A 21,044-nucleotide genomic window follows, 5' to 3' on the forward strand; every position below is an offset into this window, starting at 1 on the left:
CAGCAGGGAAGCTTGGAACTCCCTCTTCCCTCTCCAGCACTTGGCCCCTCTTTGTCCAGACTTTTCCTTCTTAGCTTCAGGAGAGTTTCCAAGAGCTGCGTAGCAATTAACTAATTAAACGGGTAAATATTTATTTAACAAGGAAAGGCAAGATAGCTAATTACCCTGTTTGGTTTTTTTCCTTATGCATGTGTTTTGCAGACCAGTGGAAGGCAGCCCCATCTGCTCCTGTCCCCTCCCTTCCCTCCCCCATCCCAACAAACCTCTCTGAGATGTCAGAAATTGCAGCTGACGCACGTTAATCACAGCGCAGATCAGACGTAGCCTCACAAATACCCACAAATAAATCTCCTGCTGAGGAGTTGCCTCCATGCCCTGGTCTCCTCCCAGTGTGATGACATTTTATTTTAATTTCCATGCAACTCCAGTGGCAAATGATTTCTCCCCCCTTTCTCCTCCCCAGCCCAGGCACCACAGTGCTCTGCCTCTTATCACACCTAACCAAAAATGGCAGCTTTAAATGGGGCTGTCATTTTTCTCAATTTCACTTGTTGTGATATAATAAAGTATGGATTTCTGACATGGGGACTCTTAATAGGCTTTCTGACTTGCAGGCTGCTAAGACAAAAAGCTTGCTTGGTTTTATTATGTTCCCATTCTGACCAGCTGGTGGGACCTGTGGAAGGCAGGAGATAGATGACAGGTTCTGAGCAGTCACTCTGCTTGGCAGAGGGATGAAACCAGGGGCTCAGGGCCACTTCTGCACAGAGGGATGTTGAATTTCAGGTTTATTTGTAGCATAAATATGCTTTTGCTCACATACCTGCCTCTATGGCTGGGAACCAGGGAGTAGCTAGCACATTATTCTGGCTCATCAGCCCTGAAAGCCCTTACTCTGCCTTAAGATGAGAAAATGTAGATTCGGTGAGTGCACTGGAACAGCTGAGTTTAGGCCAAGTGAACTGAGGCTGAAAGTGTTTCTACTTGATTGCTGCAGTAGACACAGAATGGGAAGGGCTGAATAAACAGCTCCTTCATTCCAGCCAGAGGAACTCGACAGCCAAGGGGCAGGAGCTGAGGGGAGCAGAGCTCCCTCCTGCCAGCCCTCCTGCTCACTGAAGCAGGGCTGGGAGCAGCCACCAACCCCAGGGGGACCCAGGTACCTGTTGGCCTGTCAGTGTGGACCATCTGGTGACCTCAAATTAGGATTCTCAGCAGCCTGTGCTTGGGTTTTGCTTATTGACTCCAGAGAAAGGACCCTGGAGAGGGAGAGATCTGGGATCTGGATCAGACGTGGCCATCCCAGAATATACATGCTTCGTGTTGGGGAGACCCAATGCACTGTGGCTATACCTAACACACAGCAGCATGTATGCCTCTCCAGGCTGTTTTCCTGCTTTTCTTCTGACTTAGAGGGGCAGAAGAGGGTTCTCCCTTTCTAGGGACAAACACCCCTGGGGAATGCCAGGCAGGGCTGACTGCTTCTGCCAGGGGGAACAGGCAAGACTGGGTCCCTCCAGGCTGTGTGTGTGTGTGTGTGCAGGGCAGGCAAGGGTTTCTAAGGCACAGACAAATCCAGGGCCATCCCATAGAACTCTGCTTTCCCTCCTCTTCCTGGATGTCCTGCACATCAGGCTCCCAGACACTGATACCTGCCCAGAAAACTCCTCCTCTCTTCCTGAAAATGAAGACTTCCAAGAACCACCACGGGAGGGTAAACAAATCTTTTCCTGCTCCCACCCGAGGATTTGCAGGAGGCCTTCAGCCATTTTTGGACATTTTGAACATTTCTGTTCCAGGAAAAATAGCTCTTCCAATTAACAAAGCTGTACTGGGCTTGGCTAAAAATATCTGACAGTCACCAGATACTGTCATTCCCATCTTCAAACCAGACAGATAAGAGAGAGTTTGTGCCCTCCGTGGGAACAGAATATCTTTATTCTTATCCACAACTGTGAATGAAAAGAATATGTAGCAGCAGCCTGGAAATGACTGTAGCTGAAAAGAACCAGAACTACTACTACTGTAAAGTCACAGGAGAGAGTCATTGCCAAGCCTGAGATTTAAAGCTTCCAACGCAATTTCCTTAATGAGTGTAATTTATTGACAAACTGCCCCAGAAACATAGAGAAGACAGCAAGGCCTTAATTACAGAAAGGAACCTTGTTACAGGAGCATCTCACAAGGGAGCCTCAGCCAAGGCACTGCCAGTGCCTGGAAGTCTCCTGCCAGCTCTAGGATGCTGGGCAGGGATAAGCTGTCTGGAATGATCTTGAGAAGATCCTCTTTCCTCTGCTGAGAGCAGACAGTGCCCTTCACCTTCAACCTTGCAGGTTCCCATTGCCTCATTTCATTAGGGACACAGAGATGATCCAAGGGCTGGAGCAGCTCTGGAGCCAGGCTGGGAGAGTTGGGGTGTTGAGCCTGGAGAAGAGAAGGCTCCAGGGAGACCTTAGAGCACCTTCCAGTGCTCCAGGAAAGCTGGGGAGGGACTTTTGTCTTTTTCTTTGTTAAGAGGTTTAACAAGCCAGATTCTCTAAAAATGCTAATTTAGATCCCAATCTCATTTTGTCCTTGAGGATGCAGGGACAGGATGTTACAGTGTGGTGGTTCTTCACCTCATGCAGGGCAGGGTTGGCTGGAGAAGGTTTCTGAGATGTTGTGGTCCAATCTGGCAGCTGAAACTTAGAATATCACAGTATCACAGATATTTTTAGTAGAGGAAGATTTTTCTGAAACAACTATTGCTTTTTCTAGCAGCAACTTACTCTTCAGAAAAACTACTGAGACCTTGTGAAATTCATAGTTTGCATAAGATTAGGAATACTAGAATAGTAAAACAGTGGGTTTTTAATGGAGAAGGAATTTAAAGTGCTGCTGAGTCTGGGGAAGGGAAAAAAGAAGCAGCTCTGCTTCCTGGGGACTTCTGTGAAAACAGAAAATTATTCACTCTCTTTGGATTAAGCACAGTTTAAAAATCATAGAATCACAGACTGGTTTGGGTTGGAAGGGTCCTGAAGGATCATCCAGATCCAACCCCCTGCATGGGCAGGGACACCTCCCACCAGCCCAGGCTGCTCCAAGCCCCATCCAACCTGCCCTTCAACACTGCCAGGGATGGGGCAGCCACAGCTTCCCTGGGCAACCTGGGCCAGGCTCTCACCACCCTCACACTCCACAATTCCCTCCTCATGTCTCACCTCAATCTTCCTCTTCCAGTTTTCATCCCTTCCCCCTTGTCCTCTCCCTCCCTTCCCTTGTCCCAAGTCCCTCCCCAGCTTTCCTGGAGCCCCCACCCTGGAGATGTTGTGCTGCAGGGGAACTGATTGTGCAGTTGTTGTGCAGACTTGCTGATGGTGGGAGAAGCAGGGTCTCCAAAAAGGAGGGTGTTCAGCTTTGGAGATACTTCTCGTAGAAATTAATCCTCCTTTGCTGAGTTTGACAAGATTTCCATGGTGGCAGTGTCCTTGTGAAAATTTACAGCACTTTTGAGAGAAGATGAACCTGTTTTTTTCCATAGCAGGGAGGCCTTACTTTTCAAGGAAAGGTGCTTTGCTGAGAAAAAAACAGGAAATACTGACGCATCCCAGAGATAAAAATATACCCTGTTCCCTGAGATAAAAGTAATAATTTCATTGAGTTTAGTAGAGAAGAAATGTTTCAAGGCTGAAGGAGGAAAACGAGAAATATTGCAAATGTCTCTTCCTTTCTTTTCTGCACAAAAAATGTTTTCCCCTTGCTCTGCTTTGTGCAAAGGATCCCACCCAGCTCTGAGCCCCCTCCTGCCCATCAGGGGGGTTGTGCTGCCTGCTGGGGTGGACATGAGGGGGTTCACATGGGGGCAATCCCCTTGGGAGCTCCCTCAGGGGAGGGGTGCAGTGCATCCTGCCATGGGAAGGGCACAGCTAGAGCCAGTGATAGAGCCCTTGCTCTACCCATTCCCCCCTTTCTTTGCCTGGAGGAACAGAAGTGGTTGAGGTGAGGAGAAGAGCAGGCTTGGGAGATGAATCCCAAAGGGGGAGATGCTGCAACTTGGACATTTTGGTGTGTTCAGTCTCACCTGTTTGCCCTGCAAGGCTTTTGCAAACAACACACACACACACAGTTTCTGTGCTGCTGCTCCCAGCCCGTGCCAGCAGCAGGGCAGGTGAGTGTCTCGGTGCCCCTTGGCAGAACAGGCTGTTTCCATTTGCACAAGTACCCAAGCAGCTTTTTCTTTCCCTTCCAGGGCCGCAAACCGGGCTACTTCTCCTTCCTGGATCCCTTTTCTCCCGGCGTCTGGCTCTTCATGCTGCTCGCCTACCTGGCTGTCAGCTGCGTCCTCTTCTTGGTGGCTCGGTAATGTCACCGCTGCTTTTCCCTTCCTCGCGGTGCCATCTAGCGCCAGGCCCGGGGGTGGGGACACGGGGACATCCCCCTGGCCACACGTTCAGAGCGGGCAGGGGCTTTGGGGATGTCCCCTTGTCCCCCTGTGCCCGCACAGAAGTGGCTGGAGGGCTGGGATGGCCCTTGGAGCGGCTGGAGCAGGAGCAGCCTGGGGGAGTGGGGAGAGTGGCCGCGGCAGTGGGTACCAGTGCCAGGAGCTGCGTGGGAGGGTCAAGAGGAGGGCTGGGAGGAGGGCTGGTGCTGCAGGTGGTGCTGCTCCCCATAGATCATAGAGTCATGGGATGGTTTGGGTTGGAAGGGACCTGAAAGATCATGCAGTTCCACCCCCCTGCATGGGCAGGGACACCTCCCACCAGCCCAGGTTGCTCCAAGCCCCATCCAACCTGCCCTTCAACACTGCCAGGGATGGGGCAGCCACAGCTTCCCTGGGCAACCTGGGCCAGGCTCTCACCACCCTCACAGCACAGAATTCCCTCCTCATGTCTCACCTCAATCTCCCTCTTCCAGTTTTCATCCCTTCCCCCTTGTCCTCTCCCTCCCTGCCCTTGTCCCAAGTCCCTCCCCAGCTTTCCTGGAGCCCCTTCAGGCACTGGAAGCTGCTCTAAGGTCTCCCCAGAACCTTGAGATGAGATTCTTGATCAGATAAACCAACCACTTGCCTGGAACAGGAGTGGGGAGGCTGGGAGGTATCAGCAAATACCTTCAGAGATATCAACACGAATTCCTGTCATGGTGCTTGGCTCCTCTGGCCCTGTAAAACCCAGTGTGTGCAAAAGAAGAAAGTTCATTAATACCTTTCAACAGCTTTTTGATTGATGGGCAGGGCCTCACTTGACAGCTCACAGTTCCTTTTCCCTATGACTAATTTAAATCAGCCTTAAATTACCTTCCTGTGTGCTTGTCTGCAGCCTGTCTCCTGCTGAGGCTCAGGGCTCGTGCTCCATTGCTGGTTGCCCTGACCTCCTAACAAACCACTTGTGCTTGGTGGCAGAGATGGGCCTTTCCAGAGACAGCTGAACTGTGTCCTGGCAGTGTGTGTACCAAAGATCTGCTAGGGGCTGAAGACTATCTGGGGACACTCTTCATACCCAATTCTCCCTGCCAAAATTGGAGCTGTGCTGTCACTCAGTCCCCGGGCATGGCTGAGGTTGCCATCCTGACAGGGCTTTAATAGCTTCTTGGAATACCACTGGAGCTTCAGAAACCTAGTTCTGAAGGAACCATTGAATAATGCAGGCTGGTGCTCTCTGCAGACGTGAGATTTGATGCCCCTTTAGCCCCCTCTTCATGTTTTAAACATGATCCTCCAATAAGGTGACTTGGAGATGGAAGCTTGGATGCTGCTCTCTGCCTTGCTCAGCAGCAAGGAGCTTTTTGACTCTGTGAATTGCAGAGGGCTCTCCCAGAGCAGTATTTTTGACTGCTAGTGCTTGATCCAAGCAGATAAAGCCTTTAAGAAGTGACCTGTGTGCCTCACCAGCCTCACAGAGAGGCAGGAGGTGCAGAAAGGAAACAAAACACCTCATTTTGGTTCAACTGGCAGAGCCCTGGGGATATTGGCAGCACCCCCAAAATGACCCTCCCAGACACCAGCTTTATCAACCATTAGCAACATAATGACCTGCAGCATAGGGAATAGAAGACTCCTTAGCAACCAGGGAACTGAGGGTGGGACACAGCAAAACCAGGGAGCTGGGCTGCAGTCACTGGAGGGAGATGCTGCCAGCTGTTCCAGATTCCCACCTCTGTCCTGTCCCTGCCAGTGCTGGAAGTCTGTGATGCTCTGAAACACCAGCACTGGGTTTCAATCCACAGCCAGCACCTACACCTGCAACCAAACCTTCTCAGAGCAACCATTTGCACATGGCCAGTTATTTTTCTTGATGGTGTCAAGCAGTCAGGTCTCACTGCACTTTTGAAACTCCTGTTCCTGGGCATCATCCTCCAGCAGGGGAAAAGCCAATGATGTTCCATTTCAACTTCATATCCAGTCTGTAGCACACCTGGAATTGTTGCTGTGGTTGTCCATGGTGTGAGTAGTTTGCACACAGAGCTCCAGCCTCCCCATGGCTGGATTTTCAGCAGGGCCTCTCAAAACTTTTGCAAATCTTTACAAGAAACGCCTCTGGCTTCTGTTTCTTGGAGCAAGAATCTCACACAGCTCTGAGCCCTGGGCATAAATTGACAGCAAAGAGTTTCCTCCTTAGAAAAATCTGCCTCTGGGAGAGTTAAGGCTTCACAGCTTTTCTTTTTGGGTTTGTTTTTGGTGTTGTGTTGGGGTTTTTTTTGCTTCTTTTATCCAAAGCTCCCCATTTCCCAGTGAATTACCTCAGCTCCCTGTTTCTTGTCATTCCAGACTGACACCATATGAGTGGTACAGCCCCCACCCCTGCTCTCAAGGCAGATGCAACCTCCTGGTCAACCAGTACTCCCTGGGCAACAGCCTGTGGTTTCCAGTTGGGGGATTCATGCAACAGGGCTCCACCATTGCCCCCCAGGCACTATCCACACGCTGTGTCAGTGGAGTCTGGTAAGGAGCTCAGCCCTCCTCTTCAGGAAGGCTTCTCTGGGGGTCTGTTCTGGGGGGCAGCAACCAGATGCAGACCATGTGGAGGTCTCAGGTCCCTGCGTTTGCTTCCCCTCTCCCTAGGTGGGCATTCACCTTGATCATCATCTCCTCCTACACAGCCAACCTGGCAGCCTTCCTCACGGTGCAGCGCATGGACGTCCCCATCGAGTCTGTGGATGACCTGGCTGACCAGACAGCCATCGAGTATGGCACCATCCATGGTGGCTCCAGCATGACCTTCTTCCAAGTAAACCCCCTTCTTTTGCTAGCTGGGGCAAGGGGCACCCTTTGGTCAGATTTGGATGTCACCCTGTTTCGTTCCAGTTTCTGGCACGGAGGGGAGAGACCTCTGACTGCTGGGCTGCATGGGACCAGGGTAGATGCAGAGTGAGTGGTGGTGGGATGGAGGGTGGGGAAGCATGGCAGGGGACAGGGAAGGCAGGGCTGTGTAACATAGCAGCTGGCACGCTCTTGGGATGCTGGATGACTGGAATCATGGAATGGTTTGGGTTGGAAGGGACCTGAAAGATCATCTAGATCCAACCGCCTGCATGGGCAGGGACACCTCCCACCAGCCCAGGCTGCTCCAAGCCCCATCCAACCTGCCCTTCAACACCCCCAGGGATGGGGCAGCCACAGCTTCCCTGGGCAACCTGGGCCAGGCTCTCACCACCCTCGCACTAAAAAATTCAAGACCACAAGATACTGACTGGGGTCAGCAACTTCACACTGGGAGTGTCACCAGGTGGTTCTGCAGCAGATGAGCATTTGCAGTCAGATTTCCACTGGTCTCTCTGGTTTTTTTTTGTGTGATCTGAGCTTTCACAAGAGAGTCCCTCAGGTTGGGTAAGCAGAGCAACATCTGCACACCCCAGGCAGGCTGCAGCATCTGTGAAAGTGCCAGAGGCTGGATGTGGTCAGTGAAAACAAGTAAGTCAAGTTGATGCAATCTCATGCACACCATTTAGCCCAGTTGAATTTTGTCTTCCCTGCTCTATTCAGAAGGGAAAGAAACAGGTGACTCTTTTCTGCTGTGCTCTGAATGTACAACAGGCTGCGTGAGGATAATTTATTTATTAATTGTTAGAAATTTCAAGAGGAGAGGAAGCTTTTCTCACTTTTATTTTTCTCTCCTCCCTCTCGGAGTCTGAACTGAATTGGGAAATCCCCGAGCCAGCCTGAGCTTTTCATCCAAACTTTGCACTCTTCAGGGGTTTGGCAAAAAAAAGCTGCTTTTAAGCAGAATGTTACATCTAAAATGAGCTGAGCAGAGCCCAAATGACTGAGGTGGTTGTGTGCAAGGCACTGGGTTCCTTTCAGGGAGGCTTTCAAGTTTAAAATCCTGGTGGGTGTTGGAGTCGCTGGTATCAGAGAAGAAACTGGTAGAAGGTGCTTTTGTCCTGCTTGTAGCTCTAAACTGTGCTGGGATCTGTTTCCTTGTTTGGGTCAATGACAGGGATGGATTCAGCAGGCATGGCTGGGGCTGTTGTCACCACCCCTCAGCTCCTGGCTCCTCTGCTGGAGCTCCTGGGCTTATCCTGGCAGCAGCTTCCCCTGACACCAGCACCCAGGGCTGAGGTTTGAACGTGCAACAAACCAGGAACAAACACACACCCTGTCTGTCTGTGCCTTGCCCAGGTGACTGCAGCCAGAGGACGAAGGCAGCAGCCTGGTGAGCAGCAGATTCCCTGCCAGCCACAGAAAAGGAGCTCTTGGAAGTGGGATGGCAGGAGAACCTGGCAGCACCTCACCTTTCTGCTGCAGTGACCAGGCAGGGAGATGAGGAAGAGATCCCATGTGCTGCAGAAATGCCAGGGTGAGGGGAAAGGGGCAGGTTCAGGAGCTGCTGATGGAGACCAGAGCAGGCTCAGAAGGCCAGGGCCTTCCTCAGGGTGCTGGGGTCTGGTGATGGTGCTGGTGAACTGTCAAGCACAAGGTTACAGTGACAGACAACAGGCTGTGAGCTGTGCAGGGAGCAGTCGGTGGCTTCAATCAGCTTTTTCTTCTGGCTTTTGTGTGTGTGTGTTTGACACACTGTTACAGAAACTGTATTTTTCTGTAATTGAATTTATGCAAAGAGCTTTGCTGGAACCTATTGGAATTAGGTATGCATTTCATGCCCAGCTTTGCCAACAAAGTCTCAAATTCACCCAGATATTTGGGCCTCTAAATCTCATTGGAATAAATGGAGGTTATGCATCTGAATCTTTTAGGATTCTGGCACCAAATCTGCTTCAACTCCTTTCCCTGTTGTGGCCTTTTCATTGTGAGCTCTAATCTGGGGGGTTACGCTACAGGAAGATGCTCCATTTTCATAGAATCCTGGAATGGGTTGGGTTGGAAGGGACCTTCAAGATCATCTAGATCCACCCCCCTGCATGGGCAGGGACACCTCCCACCAGCCCAGGCTGCTCCAAGCCCCATCCAACCTGCCCTTCAACACTGCCAGGGATGGGGCAGCCACAGCTTCCCTGGGCAACCTGGGCCAGGCTCTCACCACCCTCACACTCCAGAACTTCTTCATAATGTCCTTGCTTTCTTCCTCCTGCAGAACTCCCACTTGGAATAAATGGAGGTTAGGCACCTAAATCCTTTCTGCCTCTGGCACCAAATCTGCTGTGACTCCTTTTCCCTGTTGTGCTCTTTTCCTAGTGATGCCAAACTCTGGGGGCCAGGGGGTGATGCTCCCACCTCAGGTGCCCTTCTTGCCTCCTTCCTCCTGCAGAACTCCCGCTACCAGACCTACCAGCGGATGTGGAACTACATGTACTCCAAGCAGCCCAGTGTCTTTGTGAAGAGCACAGAGGAAGGGATAGCCCGGGTGCTGAACTCCAACTACGCCTTCCTGCTGGAGTCCACCATGAACGAGTATTATCGGCAGCGCAATTGCAACCTCACGCAGGTCGGGGGCCTTCTGGACACCAAGGGCTACGGGATTGGCATGCCCGTCGGTAGGCAGTGAAGACCAATTCTAGTCCTTCTCAGCTGCCCTGCAGAGGAGCCCAGCGTTTTGAAAAGGCTGAACCAGCTCTAGAGCCAAGCTCACGTTTCACAGCCCCCTTGCCCAGGGTCGTTGTTTTGGGGTTTGGTTTTGATCCCGGGAGGAAAATGGAGCAGGTTGGAAATGGCCCAAGGGGCTCAGAGCCAGATGGATGAGACAATGCTCTGGTCCAGAGCCCTGTGACACGTGACTGTGGCTCTTGAAATAATTTGTGTGAAAGATGTTTCAAACTTGCTGCTTCTTTTCTGCATACGTGCTCTTTGCTGGCTGTTTCCCTTTTGAACCGCTGCTTTGGAATTGTGTTGTGCCCCTTGTTTTATAGAACCATAGAATGGTTTGGGTTGGGAGGGACCTTAAAGATCATCAGGTTCCAACCTCCCGGCATGAGCAGGGACACCTCCCATCAGACCAGGCTGCACAAGCCCATCCAACCTACCTCTGAACACCTCCAAGGATGGGGCAGCCACAACCTCCCTGGGCGACCTGTTCCGGTGCCTTCCTACCCTCATGGTGGAGAATTTCTACCTAATATCTAACCTAAATCTCCCCTCGTCCAGTTTAGAACCATTACCCCTTATCCTATCACCACCCTCTCTAGTGAACAATCTCTCCCCACCTTTCCTGTAGGTTTTATCTCCAAAGTGCAGTGAAAGAAATGGTGTCTAGCTTCTAGGACAAGTGTCTTAAGACCTGATGGCTCTTAAAAGTCCAGGAGAGAGAATTGAGCACTTCAGTGAAGATATCAGCTGGTAATCAGGTTTAACAAATGCAGGGGTTTTGTCTTTCAAATCTGAGAGCTGGCAGGAGAACATCATCTCCCGGGGCAGCGCAGAAAAAGGATGTAGTAGTTGTTATTCCAAGCAATCGACTGATCTTTTGGGAAAGCTTGTTCCTGACCTTTAAGCACCTGCACTCAGCAGTACACAGTTAAGGTGACTTGCATAAGAACTGTCACACAAACAGTCCCTCTAGTTCAGCTGACATGCATAAGCTTGTAAAGTCACAGTAACCTGATAGTGAGTACAAATCCTCACTTTCAGGGCTGAATTTGTTCTGACATTGTCTTGTTAAACAGTGAAACAGTAGCAGATAAGAAGAGCAGAGAGCTGCTGGCTGGGACAATAGTGCAGAGTTACCAGGAGAAACATGGTCTTTCCCACGGCCCTTCTTGGGGATCTTTGGTTGGAGACATCAGCAGGACTGCAGCAGAGCTGGTTTCTGAGCACAGGAGAGACCCTCCTGTGCCACCCTGCAGGCTGAACTTGCTGTTGCACCAGTCGGAGGGAAGGAGTTAGAGCAAGGTTGAAGTTGGAGGCAGAGGAGAGGAGAGGGAGATCAGTGCTCTGGAGGAGCAGGGGGGTGATGCTGAACTGCCTGTTCAGACCCTGCCCCTGAAGCCAAAGCTTCCCCTTGTCATGGGCCTCATCCAAAGGCCTGTGAGGGTCTTGGTGGACAGGAGAAGTCACCAGCTGCAAGTGGTGTTAACACCTGACAGTCCCAGCAGGGAGGCTGCAGGTTTCAAGAGCTCACATGGACTGAAGTCCCTTCCAAACTCTTCAGAGATGAGTGTTCCTAGCTGGGCACCCCAGCAGGGCATGGTGGGGAGGATGATGGGGTGGCCAGGCAGGCTGGGATGGTCCCTTTACCACGTCCCTCTTGGCCTTGCAGGGTCCGTGTTCCGTGACGAGTTCGACCTGGCCATCCTGCAGCTGCAGGAGAACAACCGCCTGGAGATCCTCAAGAGGAAGTGGTGGGAAGGAGGGAAGTGTCCCAAAGAGGAGGACCACAGAGCCAAGGGTAAGACGTGCTGCTCTCCCACAGCCTGCTGAAGGGAGCAGGCAGCAGAAGCACCCTGGCCAGCAGTGCAAGGAGGAAGGTCCATCTGCACAAGAGACCTGCCAGGTTGATCTGCCCGGGAATTAGTTGTTTCCCCTTCTTCTGACCTGAGTTTCCTTCCTTTGCAATTGAAGGAGAAAGCCAAACTGCTCTGCTGTGCCTCACGCTGTGTGTTTTTGCCTGGGGCAACGAGAGTAGGAGCAACCAAATGACAAATATTGGAGGCATATGGAAGGTAAATTAGCTTCTAATGAATGTCTGCAGCATTACATGGGAAAATGGATGGCTAAAGGGATCAGACCCAAAGCCTGAGTTCCTTCAAGGGAGATGGATCCCCACCACAGGCCCACTGGTTAATGGCTGCAAGTGAAAGAGCCTTTTAAACAGCCAAGGGGAAGGGACACAAGGACTTTATTAGTACATCTGTAAACTGAGGAGCAAATTCTTTTGGGTAATGCTATGCAAATTGCCATCAAAGCTACCACATTAGGCTGATGTCCCAGTGTGAGAGCAGTTGCCAGCTTAAGGCAGTTGCTGCATTTTTTAGTTTTGGCAGTCACCCTGTCCTCAGCAGGTGTTTTCTGGGAGGCCAGCAGGTCCCCCAGTTGAAAGGACAGTCTTCTGACCTTCCTGAGCACAGAGGCAGAGAGGAAAGCTTAGTCCATGGTAGCTCTTCTGTTTTCCTGGCATTGGAGTAAGTTGTAGGTGTGTGTCTGTGCTCTTTGTGAACTGGGCTGGATGGGAAGCATGTTCCTGGCTTGTTTCTGGCACTACCCAGAGCACCCTGTGACCCTGGACAAATGTTTCTGCTGTTTTGTGCCCTCTGTTATGCCTCACTTCCTCATTTGGGGAAATCAGGAAGGCTGTAGCCTACTGGGATGTGTATATGGAGGAAGGAAATCCCTCTTGGATGAGCTTGGGAATGGGTGTCTGGGGTGGCACCCAGGTTGAACAATGTAGAGTGAGGTACTGGCCCTAAATTCAAACTTGAGAGCTGCTGAGAGGAGAAGGTGGCCTTAATCTTGGGTCTAAACTGTGATTATGGGCTATGTTTTCTGCCCAGCAGTGGAAAACATCTCTGCAAAGGGCTGATTTACAGAGTCACTAGATTGCTGCTGAGCCAGTGCCAAAAGGATGACGAGGAGGAGGGAGAAATGTGACCTCCTGAGTTTCAGAACAAAACAGGTCAGCAATTTACAAGGATTTTGGTGAGATTTTATGTCTAAAAGCCAAGCAGAGATTAAGTCAATAAATCATTGATTCTCGTGCTTTGATTTAATGTTACAGAGGGGAGAGGAAGATTTTTATAGATGTTCTTGTTGAGTAATGGCCTCATACAGTCACCTCCGTGCAAAGCACCACATGCTTTTCAGTAATCAATCCTCTCAGGGGCCCAGGCTGTGGAGGACAGGGCTGGCAGCTGCCCTGGGTGGCATTTAGTCCCTCCCCGAGGTGAAGCTGTCCCCGTGTCTGGTGTTTGCCCCGGGGTGGCTGAATGGCTCCTATGACCAGCAGAGATGCAATCATCCCCTTGTCAGCAAGTTGTCCAAGGGAGGTGAGCTAAACCACCCCATGGAAGGGTCTGTTTCCTTTTCATGGCCCAGGGGTTGCTGGGCAGAGACCACCCAACCCACAGCCAGGTGCCCCTGGGTGGCAGGGACCCCGTTTGGTCACCATATAGTGTGAAACACTCTTGGGTCCTGGTCTTGTTTGGACTCTCTCCTTGCTGCTGCAACACAAGCGGCTCTAATAATTTTTCACCAGCATTTTGAAATGCAATCAAAGGAGCTTTTCTTGCTACCAGCTTCCTTTAAAGCCCTTTCTTGTCTCCTTCATCTCAGCTTCTTTAAGTAGATTGCTCATCTCCCCGTGCAAAGTTCAAAGCCTGAGCTGGATGAATAATTTGCAGGGATTAATGTGCCCCATTGATCTCTAATTTATTATATTTTTTCCCCCCCCCTCCTGTTTTTGGTTTGTCCACAAATTGCTTTGTACTCCCTCCCAATGGACTTGCAGTTTATCTGCAAAATCATCATTTCTGAGGACACTTCTTTGATCGGGCAGTTATTGCAAGTCACTCAGTTTGCCATCAGAGCCACGAATAGGACAGTGCTATCTACGTCCTTTTGGTCCCTGGCTGGGGACATGCCACGCCAACCAACCTGGAGTTTAAGGAGCTGGGATGTCTGGACAGTGATGCTTGAAGTTTATGTCGTGTCTGCCTCTCCACAGCATTGTCTCTTCTGCTTTCTTTTAGGCCTGGGGATGGAGAATATTGGTGGAATCTTCGTGGTTCTCATCTGTGGCTTAATCGTAGCGATTTTTATGGCCATGCTGGAGTTTTTGTGGAGCCTTCGTCACTCTGAACAGTCAGAGGTAGGACCTAAAAGTGTCCTGAGGGGATAATGAGTCTTTATTGCTACCCGTGAGGTGCTCCCCTGGAGCAAGTAACACACTGAGATGGGAGTTCCTAGAAATGAGACCTGAAAGGCACGAGAAGGCTGAGTGGCTTGGGCAGGGTGTAAAGTGCACAAGCTCCTCATGCATTCCTGCCAAGGTTGAGGCTGTAGGGATGTTCCAGGGGCTGAAGGATGTGTACAATGTCCAGGTACCTTTCCTGGGGGTGGGATCACCTGTGGATTTCTACCTGCCATAGGTTTGGGGAGACTGAGGGGGGATCTGATCAGTGCTGATCAATATCTACAGGGGGTGGCAGGAGGATGGGCCAGACTCTTCCCAGTGGTGCCCAGTGACAGGACAAGGGGAGCAAACTGGAGCACAGGAGGTTTGACCTGAATATGAGAAAATTCTTCTAGACTCTGAGGGTGGCAGAGCCCTGGGACAGGCTGCCCAGGGAGGCTGTGGAGTCTCCATCCCTGGGGACATTCCAGACCTGGACGTGTTCCTGTGGGATCTGCTCTAGGGGATCCTGCTCTGGCAGGGGGTTGGACTGGATGATCTCCAGAGGTCCCTTCCAACCCTCACCCCTCTGTGACTCTGTGTGCTGGTCTGGGGATCCAGAATACAGGTGGCTCTGTGGCAAGAGGGAGAATCCGTGGTGCTATGAATATCCAAGCCCTGGCTGGGAAATCCAGCAGCCAGATGAGTTCCTGAGCCCGGAAGGCTTTGGCATCAGGACCCAGAGCAGCTGCAGGACTGCTGGGCTGGCAGCTTAGGTGAGCAGTATGTCTCGGGTGTGCCCTCCAGGTGTCGGTGTGCCAGGAAATGGTGACAGAGCTTCGCAGCATCATTCTCTGCCAGGACAGTTTCCACCCCCATCGGAGGCGCGGGGGAGCGGTTCGGACTCGCCCGGTCCCCCCGGAGGAGCGCCGAGCCCGCAGCACAACCACGCTCAGCAACGGGAAGCTGTGCAGCGGGGGAGAACCAGACCCCCTGGCACAAAGACTGGCCCAAGAAGCCGCCCTGGTTGCCCGGGGGTGCACGCACATCCGTGTGTGCCCCGAGTGCAGGAGGTTCCAGGGGCTCCGGGCACGACCGGCGACGGGCTCGCCTGCCCGGAGCGAGGAGAGCTTGGATTGGGAGAAGACCACCAACAGCAGCGAGCCCGAGTAACCCTGGGGCAAAGGGGGGAGTTGGGGTGGGCCAAGAGGGTCCTGTTCCATTTTACAGAACACGGACTTGTACAACGTCAACTCGTTTTTTAAATTAAAAGCAGTTAGCCCAGCTTCTCCAGAGCGAGGCGGACCTTGGGGCCAGAGGGGCAGCTTTGGTTTCAGTGTCCCAGAGGGCACGGGTCTCCCCAGAACCTGGAGCAGCAGGAGCGAGCTCCTCCAGCTGGCCTGTTCCCAGCAGTGGTCTCCGTGCCACCAAGTGGCTCCCAGGCAAGAAGGAGGGATGTGGTGGGTAACTGGTGGAGCAGGCATCGCCCACCCAGGGGCAAGAGTGGTTCTCTTTGGGGCTTCACCACCACAGGCCAGGAGAAAGGATGCTAGCGCCATCTCCCCATCATGTAGACTTACTGGGGGATGTTCTCAAAGGGTGGGGTGGGTGGGGAATCTTTTTATTTGACCGTGGATGAGGGATGGGAAGGGAGGAGTCATTGTTTTGTTTCGGTTTATTTTGGGTAAGTCAGGACCTCGTCTGCAAGGCACCAGGTTCCAGGTGCTGAACTCTACTTCCTTTTCAGAGTGTGGCAGGTGGACTGAGGGAAGGACAGGACACGCTCCCCGTGAGAAGCAGCATTTGCTGAGAGTCCACATAAGGAGTTGTTAAAATATATATAAAATATATATATATACATACACATATATATATATATTACAATGCCAAAAACCAACCAACAAACACAGTGAACTCAAAGAGGCCTTGAAACGCCTGGAATTTCAGGGGTTCTGTCTTTTGTTTAGTTCTGGGGTTTTCTTCTGTTGTTTTTCTTCTCCTTTCTGTTTTTGGGGTGTGGGTGGGGGGAGCCCTTTTGAGGAAGCTGAGGTGGGAGCAGGTGAGAGCAGGGAGTGCTGGGGAAGGCTGCCCTTTCCTGGCAGCTGAGGGAGGTGGCATTTGCTGCCCGTGGACACTCTCCAAAGCATCCATGGCCCGTGCTCTGCACACTCCTGAAAAAAGGGACTCTGAGTTCTGTCCCAGGCTCGTGAGCTCCTCTTGTCCCTCACCCACGTGGCACCCTCAGCTCTGAGGGTGGCTTTTACAGCCCCTGTGATGACGACGCACAGCGTTTGGGGAAAAACCATTAGCCCAGGATCTGGTGTGAGGTCAATATCTCCATCCCTAGCAACAGCAGTAGCTGACCCTCTGCTTGGTACAGACGTGGGGTTTCCATTGACGAGTTTAATTTTCTGATTGAAAAACAAAATTCTATGCAATTTCTGGTTGTAAAAGGAAAGAGACGACAAGGGAGAGGGGGCAGGGGAGGTAAAGCCTTGAGTGAAGGTACATCCTGTTCTTGAATTGTTTTCTTTTCTTTTTGTCTTGAATGTACTGGAATAAAAGATGTCCTTGTATAATCATGCTTTTTTTCTTTTTTTTTTTTTTTTTTTTTCCCCCTCTTTCCTTCCCTGTCCACCCTGGCAAAAGTTGTGAGACAGTTCGAGGCCCAGGGAGAAACCCAGCGACTCCCCTGCTGAAAGGAAAGAGGTGCTTTGGCTGTTGCAGGTCTCTGAGTGTGTCCACACCCCTGGTGTTGCTGGGATCTGTAGCTGAATGGAAAGGGGAGGGAAAAAAAAGGCCAAAAGAAAAGGAAAGCCCAAGATACATGGTGGTAAGGGGGGAAGGAAAGGACAACCAACTGCAGGGCACCTGGGCCAGCAGGTGCTGGGTGATGAGAACCAGGGGAGCTACAGCCTTCCCAGACCTGGAAGGAAAGAGGCTGGAGGCTGGTGGAAGGGGGCTGAGTTAGGTCAAATCCATCATGTATATAAAATATATATATATACATACACACATATATATATATTACAATGCCAAAAACCAACCAACAAACACAGTGAACTCAAAGAGGCCTTGAAACGCCTGGAATTTCAGGGGTTCTGTCTTTTGTTTAGTTCTGGGGTTTTCTTCTGTTGTTTTTCTTCTCCTTTCTGTTTTTGGGGTGTGGGTGGGGGGAGCCCTTTTGAGGAAGCTGAGGTGGGAGCAGGTGAGAGCAGGGAGTGCTGGGGAAGGCTGCCCTTTCCTGGCAGCTGAGGGAGGTGGCATTTGCTGCCCGTGGACACTCTCCAAAGCATCCATGGCCCGTGCTCTGCACACTCCTGAAAAAAGGGACTCTGAGTTCTGTCCCAGGCTCGTGAGCTCCTCTTGTCCCTCACCCACGTGGCACCCTCAGCTCTGAGGGTGGCTTTTACAGCCCCTGTGATGACGACGCACAGCGTTTGGGGAAAAACCATTAGCCCAGGATCTGGTGTGAGGTCAATATCTCCATCCCTAGCAACAGCAGTAGCTGACCCTCTGCTTGGTACAGACGTGGGGTTTCCATTGACGAGTTTAATTTTCTGATTGAAAAACAAAATTCTATGCAATTTCTGGTTGTAAAAGGAAAGAGACGACAAGGGAGAGGGGGCAGGGGAGGTAAAGCCTTGAGTGAAGGTACATCCTGTTCTTGAATTGTTTTCTTTTCTTTTTGTCTTGAATGTACTGGAATAAAAGATGTCCTTGTATAATCATGCTTTTTTTCTTTTTTTTTTTTTTTCTTTTTTCCCCCTCTTTCCTTCCCTGTCCACCCTGGCAAAAGTTGTGAGACAGTTCGAGGCCCAGGGAGAAACCCAGCGACTCCCCTGCTGAAAGGAAAGAGGTGCTTTGGCTGTTGCAGGTCTCTGAGTGTGTCCACACCCCTGGTGTTGCTGGGATCTGTAGCTGAATGGAAAGGGGAGGGAAAAAAAAGGCCAAAAGAAAAGGAAAGCCCAAGATACATGGTGGTAAGGGGGGAAGGAAAGGACAACCAACTGCAGGGCACCTGGGCCAGCAGGTGCTGGGTGATGAGAACCAGGGGAGCTACAGCCTTCCCAGACCTGGAAGGAAAGAGGCTGGAGGCTGGTGGAAGGGGGCTGAGTTAGGTCAAATCCATCATGTTATTGCAGGCAGGAGCCTGGGTCCAGCAGGTGTTTCTGAGGAGTGAAATGGGATGTGGTGCCACGAGGATGGGGATGTTAGGGCTTTTGTGTCGTTTCAGGCTGCACGTGAAGAGAAGCTTCTGCCAGCAGGAGAACGTGTAGTTGGAGACAGCAAGGAGAGGATTTAGAGCTTGTGGTGTAGGATGTCATAGGAGGTGTTCATTAAGGTGCTTTCTGCCTGTAAATCTGCAGGACATTCCCCTCTCACTGCCTAAACAGAGCAGTGAAGGTGTGAACGTGGGATGAGGTAAGAGCCCAGGAGCCCTGGGATCAGAGGGGCAGATCCCCAGCTGAGGTAAATCAGCAAAACCTCCAGCCCTGCACACTCTGCAAGGAGCCAAGCTTGGGCTTTCAAACCACTGACAGCAACACCAGACACATCTGAGAGTGCCTGTGTTGTGTTTAAAAGGCCAACGTGTTTTTATGAGCAGCAGAATACAGTCATCAAAAAGAAGCTGCTTTTTAAAATTTATTTACAGATTAGCAGAAGAAAAGGCTCCATGAATCATTTATCAGACCTGGTGTTTTTTCACCCCTTCCACGCAGTGAATAAAGAAGTATCTTGACACAGCCAGACATTATTCCTCTGCTTCTCCAGAGATCTTGCATTCAGCTGCTGGGAGAGAGGATGTCAGAAAAGAATGATGAGAAGCCACCAGGTTTCTCTCTATCTTTGCTATTTTTATCTCCCCTGCTAGCTTGCCCCACCCGTATGGTACTTTATATCTGGGTCTGTATTTTAAAGGAGATTTTCTGCATGTCCCTCTTGCCCTCTTTTCAATTTATTATTTTTTAATATTCAGAGTGTTTGCACTCAGAACTGCATCCCAGAAGAGGAGTGGATGGATAAAAGCTGCTATCGTTTGGCTGCCTTCTCTAGCCTCTCTGTAGGTTCTGGATTTTCTGCTCACCTGCAGGTTTTCCCCTGGAGAGACCCCACAACAGGCAGCACGATGCACATGCCTGGGTTTCTGCTCATATTTGCATGCCCAGGTGGGTTTACATCTCACACACTCCCTCTCTGCCCATGGTTTTGGCTTTCATCTTTGAAACTTTTGTGGGGGCTCTTGTTCTTTTCTCAGCCATTCCCCATGCTAATGCAGTTCAAGATCTGGAGTGCTTTCCTGTCCAGAAGGCACTTTCCCAGTATTGCCATCTCCTGATAAAACCCGAGTCATTCTAGTCAGATATCTGCCAGTCCCCCCTGGGAGCCCAAGATTAGATCCATTAAAATGTAATACTTTGCTTTCTCCCCTCTAACTGTTTAGTTTGACCCTCCTGCTGCCCCCTCTGTTCAGGGAGCCTGGCAGTGGGGCCACTCGTGTCCCTCTCTGCTGTGACAGCCAATTCTCCAACCCCAGCTGGGTCGACAGCAGTCTGGCAGGTTCCTAACTAAAAGGCCTGGGATCTCTCCTCGAGCACTAAAACCCCTGTTTGTGTTGTTATTCCAGGCAGTTCCATTTTCACCTAATGATAAAAAGCTATTTTGTCCCCAGAGGTTGCGTGGGTTAAGGTCTTAAGGACTAAACTGGGGGCATTTACTGAGCTGGGTGGCACAAGTGAAACAGAAAAGGGATGTTCTGTGAACCAGAAGTGCCCACAGGACTTGGGGAAGAGAGACAGTGAACTATAAATGATAGAGAGTGAACCCGGAGTGGTCCTGAGGCAGGGATCTTTTTAACCATTTCAGATCCACAGAAATGCTTCCCTGCTCCTGCCCTTCCAAGTCTGTTTCCCTCCATGAACCCTAAGGGTCTCAACAGGTAAGTGACCAAAAAGGTGGAGGAAAAGGCAAAGGGAATAGCTGTGGTTTGGCTTGGCTCTTTTTGCAGAGATCCTGAGTTGCAGGAAAGCTCTGGGAGGGATGAGGGTCCCAGCAGTCATACATAAGCTGGTGGAGATAGCTACAGCACTGGGAACTGCAGCTGTGGGCACAGGGAAGCTGGGCTAGACACAGGAGTGGGTTAACTTGGTCTTGATGGTTCTTGTTTTGAATGGTAGAGGCACCCCTTGAGAAGAAGAAGGGACCTGTGGCTGAGGTCTCCTTGGTGGAGGCTGGTTGATGACTGCTTAGAAAAGAGCAAAGAAGCAAAGATGGGCTGCTTTGGTGTGAGATTTGGGGTGAAGCTGTCACCATTTGGTACTGAAAAGGCTGGCCTGAGTGACTGGAGTCCCCTCCACTGGATTTTGTTTCATTTAGCTCTGAGTAGGCATGGTGGGATTTTCTTCTGGGTTGATGTTTGGACTCAGTGATCTTGGAGGTCTTTTCCAACCATGATGATTCTGTGATATGAACTATCTGCAAAATACCTTTTTTTCTCTTCTGCTTTGCTTGTGTCCTCAGTGAAGGTGATGAAATGTGGTGGCTTTGACTCTGTGGCTTTGACTAGAGGGGGAAAAGTAGCTGTGCCCATCAGGAGAGCCTGCCAGGAGAAGTAAGGGAAACAGCCCCCGTGACCTAGAGGTGCAAGTAGAGGCAGAATCAGGCCAGTGATCTGCAAAAAGAACTGCAAACTGCCATCAGAAATGGCAAAAAAAGTGAGTCTGGGCTCCCGCTTGCAAGTCTGCTGGGTTTTTTGTCCCTTCTTGCTGCATCTCTAACCATGAGGGGACAGCAGGTCGGCCTGAAATGAGGAGCTGCAACTGGAGCAGGGCTGGTGGAGCCAGGGCTCAG

At 51.0% G+C, this 21,044-nt stretch overlaps 1 protein-coding gene across 1 annotated transcript in view; it reads left to right on the plus strand.

Annotated features, from left to right (window-relative positions):
- The window catches only part of GRIK4 (glutamate receptor, ionotropic, kainate 4), a 131,871-nt gene extending 116,506 nt beyond the window's left edge, over positions 1 to 15,365 (plus strand). Inside the window, exons 13-19 of the mRNA XM_009994608.1 lie at positions 4,229 to 4,338; positions 6,743 to 6,916; positions 7,037 to 7,202; positions 9,681 to 9,906; positions 11,625 to 11,753; positions 14,050 to 14,168; positions 15,000 to 15,365. Of these exons, the coding sequence (XP_009992910.1) occupies positions 4,229 to 4,338; positions 6,743 to 6,916; positions 7,037 to 7,202; positions 9,681 to 9,906; positions 11,625 to 11,753; positions 14,050 to 14,168; positions 15,000 to 15,365 (1,290 nt within the window). The remainder of the gene's footprint in view (positions 1 to 4,228; positions 4,339 to 6,742; positions 6,917 to 7,036; positions 7,203 to 9,680; positions 9,907 to 11,624; positions 11,754 to 14,049; positions 14,169 to 14,999) is intronic.
- Positions 15,366 to 21,044: the final 5,679 nt, after the last annotated feature.

This window comes from Chaetura pelagica, unplaced genomic scaffold, assembly GCF_000747805.2.
Source record: "Chaetura pelagica isolate M959 unplaced genomic scaffold, ChaPel_1.0 scaffold583, whole genome shotgun sequence".
Classification (NCBI taxonomy): Eukaryota; Metazoa; Chordata; class Aves; order Apodiformes; family Apodidae; genus Chaetura; species Chaetura pelagica.